Here is a 5,097-nt window from a genome sequence, read left to right on the forward strand (position 1 = left end):
TTGTGTGCATTTAAGTATTCATTGGCGTCTGATTACACACACATATTGAAGGAGTTGATCTGAGGACCTGATTCTGTCATTCACCCATAATTAGTGGAACGGAGCTGTTGTAATTAATCAGAGCATCCTGTACCTGATGTATCACTGATGCAAAAGAAAGGTGTATCAAATGCGTAGGCCTTTTGATTGCAAAAAATCGTAATTATTGCAACATGTTTAGTGATGTAAAATAATATTGTACATTATTTTAGAGTGTTGTTTATGGTAAAATGAATACCTCTCTCTCACTGTCTCTCTCTCACACACACATATGGCACATGTTCACGATATTCATATAATCATTTGCATCATAGAAGAATGGACACGGTAGAAGAATGGACAACAGGTGAACCAGTGATAGTTGACTTGGGCATGGTGTCGCAACAGCAGTTTAAAGTCATAACACTGCCCGCCCCACAGTCATAGCACTGCCACAATTGCAGAGAAAGTACCACTCACGTGGGCACAGTCATCACTAACGTTGTCGAAATCATGTTTGTGCATATGTCCACACAGGTAGACTGTAACAGAAACAGGTTCAGTAAGCTTACTATACTACCAAAGAGTCGAATAATTTTGCATGTTCAATCTTACATGAGAAGTATAAGCATAAGAAAGAGTGCGCAGGATGAACTGAAAATTGCTTGTATTACATTTATCAATGCATCCCACGACAGTAATTTAAAAACAACTTTCGTTGTAAATATACCGAAGATTCGCGAAAACTTGTAGCTCACTCTCTCATATGCTGATGTGGTATTAATCAAAATAACCATACAAACGACCAAAATATCCCTTCGGTGCACAGTAATGATATTTCCTAGCATGGTGAGCATTTTTTGACATACTTGAGACAACTGGTCTGATGGGAGAGGCACGGTCACATCCTGGGGCCACAGCCTTCGGGATGCCAAGTAGTTTATTTGATGTCGTTGCACGGTAGATCCCAGGGATAGTTGAAAGGTTGATGGCATTGGATCGTGCCCACTTCATGAGTATTTGTTTTATATAGTCTTGTGTGAGTGAGGAATTTTGTTTTAGGAGAAGTACAGTCACCCCTGCAACAATAACCAGATATGAACTGAAAATGCTCACGTGTTCCATTATATATTACAGGTGCGTGTCAATTTAAACTTTTGCCATATGTACGCATCGCAACGTCATTAAACATGTCAATATCACGATCAATATCACGAACAATATTCACCATAGATTAATCCTAAAGGTCATGTGGTATACAAATATGTAATTAGCTGAAATAAAAATAGTAAATTTCTCTGACTGCTGTGATTGTATCACCACCTTATATAGCCTCTTGTCAAGTCCTTCAAGCTTTATTGGCCAAACTGCGAAAGCTCATTAGATAGAAAAATTATAAATTAGCTGACATGAAAACGCGAAATGACCTTCAATATTGTTTTAACCTGGTATCATTAATGTACATGTCCATAGAATATTTTACCAACTTTGATCAAGTAAATCCCGGTATATATCCCTAATTAGAAAGGTTAATTAAATATGCAAATTAGGAATTTGCTGGAGTAAAATGTTTAATGACTTTCAATAATATTGTAACATATTATCTTTAATGTACACTGCAAGTTTCGTCAACTTTGGTTGTGTCAATCCAGATATATATCCCTAATTAGGAAAGTTCATTAATATGCAAATTAGGAATAGACTAAAGTTAAAATTCTAAATGACTTTCAAGAATGTTGTATCATTGTACCTTCAACATATGAAGCGACTGACAGTGTGATTAGCATTCTGTATAGCATCTTCAGTGCAGGTGGCCATCTTGAATGAACCGTGTCTTTGTACCATCGTAAATCTATACACTTTCACGATGACAGCTGAGAAAACTGGCCAACTCGGGCTCGCCAGATTTCCACACCAATGCCCATCACTTCAGACTAAATTAACTTTACTATTGGGCTAGAAATTATTCCGGATTATTCAGTATGTTGTGACCATTCGTTAAAAAACCGAGAGCACTCAAAATAGCCTGCTTCAAGGTCAAAGCCAATATGGCGTCCACTTCTGTCTGATGATTGCACGATGTATGAAACTTAAGTAACAGATACTACAGATTTCGATTCAGTGTAACGTTTGGAGAAAGTAGGAACAACGTCCTTTGGTGTCGATTTAATCTCGATAACGTAAACATTGTATCGCGGGGCTACTAAAATAATTAACTTGGCGCTATCAGTGTCTGAGGAAGTGAGGGGGGGTTATTACAGTTTACGAACAAACATTTAACTGTAGACAGTACAGTTCATTCCTGAAACATATTTTACTTCCAAACATTTGAAGCCAAAAACCAACGTTAAAAATAAATAAAATCCAACAAAGACATGAACATATTTCACGTTCATTACAGAAGTTGTAAAACATCAAGCCATAGAGAAAACGTGTTGACTGGTATGTCCATGATGACCCGAAAATTTCACAGTTGTGACATGGTATTGGTTTTTGTCATCACATGAAATGAAGATCTGAATTAACACAGAACTTATGATATGAGTATCACTATAATTGAACAACAGTCTTACATTTTGAGATTGGAAACTTTTCAGAAGTGTACGTTAATCGGAAAGTTGACATCAGCGTCAAAATCTGACAACTATGACAATATCGCGATTTAAAATCGGTACAACATTCTTTCACCGGGGCTGTCGATTAGTTTATCCGCAAACAAGAACATGAAAAAGGCACACCACCACAGTCTCATCTTGTGGCCTGCGTTGTCGGCTTGTATTAGCATAATTCCTATACGTTACGTTAGCTGGACTTGATAATTTGCGTAAAATAACATTTTAAACTTGGAGGAATCCCACAGTGGAAAAATAACCATGGCAGTCGGCTGCCGTAATGCCAGACAGTGCATGAAAAATGGCGTATTGCATATTACGATGCAGCATGTCTCTATATTCAGGACACTTCAAACGTTTCTTCAAGTCATTAAATAAATATTCAACAGGATTTATATCAGGCGAGTATGTCGGCGTGAAAACATATTCGACTCCTAAATTGTCCAAGGATTGCCGAAGTGCTCTTCCACCTTCATGGTGGTAAATAGGACAATTATCTACCACTATCACGTCACCGGGCCGAATTGCTGGTTCGCCATTGTCCGTGTTAGCATCAACAGCTTCAGTAAAAAACTGCAAAAACTGAGTTGTGTTGGATGCCCCCGCGATTATGTTTGCGTAACAAATTCCGTTAGCACCCATAAGTACGTTTAGAGTCATATTTGGACTTTTTGCATATCGTTGCAATTCAACGCATCGCTCGCCAACAGGCGAATGACCGTAGTTTTGTGAGCCAACAGACGGTAATTGAATTCCAGATTCGTCCATAAACTTTACAGTGTATGGATTACATTGTGACAAGAAATCGGTATAGGCTTGAGTGTAAACCATATTTCCCTCCGTGAATCTCTCATAGGCATGCTTAGTTATCTTCTTTCTTGTCCACTCGCCACTTGGTAGTCGGTATTTCACGTATTTACAAAGAGCAGACGTCGAAATTTCAATGTCTGCATTTTGCGCCAAGTTTGTTTTAATTTCGGCATATGAAATCGACGGTCTTTCACTTTTCAGCATCTCTACATACAACAGGTCGTGGTTATTCAATTTTCGCTGACGTCCACCACTACAAGGCTTTCGTTGTAGATGCCCTTGTTCACGATACTGCTTCCATAGTTTTTTAACAGTCACATGATGGACCTTTGTGTTTCTGGCAACTTCGGCAATCTTTCCGTGAGGTATTACTCCGGTTTCGTCATTAGCTCCTACGTCCAACAAAGACTGCAAAACAAGCTTGCGATAGTCAAGACTGAGTTCTTTACCTCTTTGGAACATTCTACCTCTAGCCGACATTGTTTCCATAGTTTTAGTTAGACAGTAAAAATGCCGCTCAAGCACGGTGTGAACAGTCACTCTCTCAGAAGATAGTCACGCATCTAATTTTAGAAACGTAATTACTGTAGTTTGATTAGTGCAGGCTACTACCAATGTGACGGGGTGTGAGAAAGTAAACTTTTTTACAGTGAGCTGTATATAACTTCGCGTAAATTGGACACAGATGAATCGACTGTGTTGGCAAAACAAACGTCCGTCTTATCTTGCCTGACAGCCTTGACAGAATCTGCTCCCTGGCTAAAATTCAACGGAGATCAAAAAAGTTCATGTACTTCATAACAGTGGAATGGTCCAAAATTCATCACAAGTCTGTATCGAACACAAATGTCGTAAATTTCAGTTTTTGGCGCGCTATGCAATCAAGGCCTGGTATAGGGGCCTCTCAAGTGCAATCTATCCAAACCGCTGGTTTATAGCTGTGAGGATAGCGTATAAAGGCTTTCGGGGATTCTAGCGGAGAACTCGAACTAATTATCCATTATGTGTATTACGGACGAGAGCGATGCACTCCAATGGACGTACGCGTGACCGACTTGTTATGTAGAGGATACACGTGGTTTCTAGATCGACTGCGTCAATGTATTCCCTATATTGGTCGAATGGATTGCATCAGGTTGTGCTACAGAAATTGCGATGGTTTGTGGATTGATATCGTGGAATCTACATTTTCAAGAGTGATAAAATCTGCACAGCGACATTCATTGTCTGACTTTTTGTCATTGCATTTGCGTGTACTGGGCGGGACATCTCCATATCAAAAGAGAAAGGAGTCAAGCTGTGAAAATCAAAGCGACGTCTCAAACAGTGATGAAAGTTCAGTCCGTCGTGGACTTTCGTTCAATACGCAACGTGAGGGAATCCATAATGATCCAACTACCGACATTTCAAGCCCTCCTTCAAACAAATCAAGAGATGAAACAAGCAGATTTGTTTATAAGAGTCCGATGGAAATTGATATCGAATTGAAGCGGCAACAACTTGAAGTGAAACAACAGGAGCACGCGGAATACCTCGAAATATACGAATGCCTTCAAAGGAAATATACACCCAGCCCTGGAGTAGCTGTTGATAAGCGTAAAAGAATGTGTAGTAACTGTCACTTGCGTGGAACTGGACATCACAAGGGAAACTGTCC

At 39.4% G+C, this 5,097-nt stretch overlaps 1 protein-coding gene across 1 annotated transcript; it reads right to left on the minus strand.

The window, feature by feature from the left end:
- Positions 1-2,855: 2,855 nt before the first annotated feature.
- LOC139150582 (uncharacterized) lies at positions 2,856-3,920 on the minus strand. Its single transcript, XM_070723019.1, has one exon. It carries the CDS (start codon positions 3,918-3,920, stop codon positions 2,856-2,858), a length of 1,065 nt encoding a protein of 354 aa, XP_070579120.1.
- Positions 3,921-5,097: the final 1,177 nt, after the last annotated feature.

The sequence above is a fragment of the Ptychodera flava genome, chromosome 14, assembly GCF_041260155.1.
Source record: "Ptychodera flava strain L36383 chromosome 14, AS_Pfla_20210202, whole genome shotgun sequence".
Lineage (NCBI taxonomy): Eukaryota > Metazoa > Hemichordata > Enteropneusta > Ptychoderidae > Ptychodera > Ptychodera flava.

Excerpts from the sequence above, each read along its gene's own strand:
- LOC139150582 (XM_070723019.1), bottom strand. The coding sequence starts at position 3,920 with ATGTCGGCTAGAGGTAGAATGTTCCAAAGAGGTAAAGAACTCAGTCTT.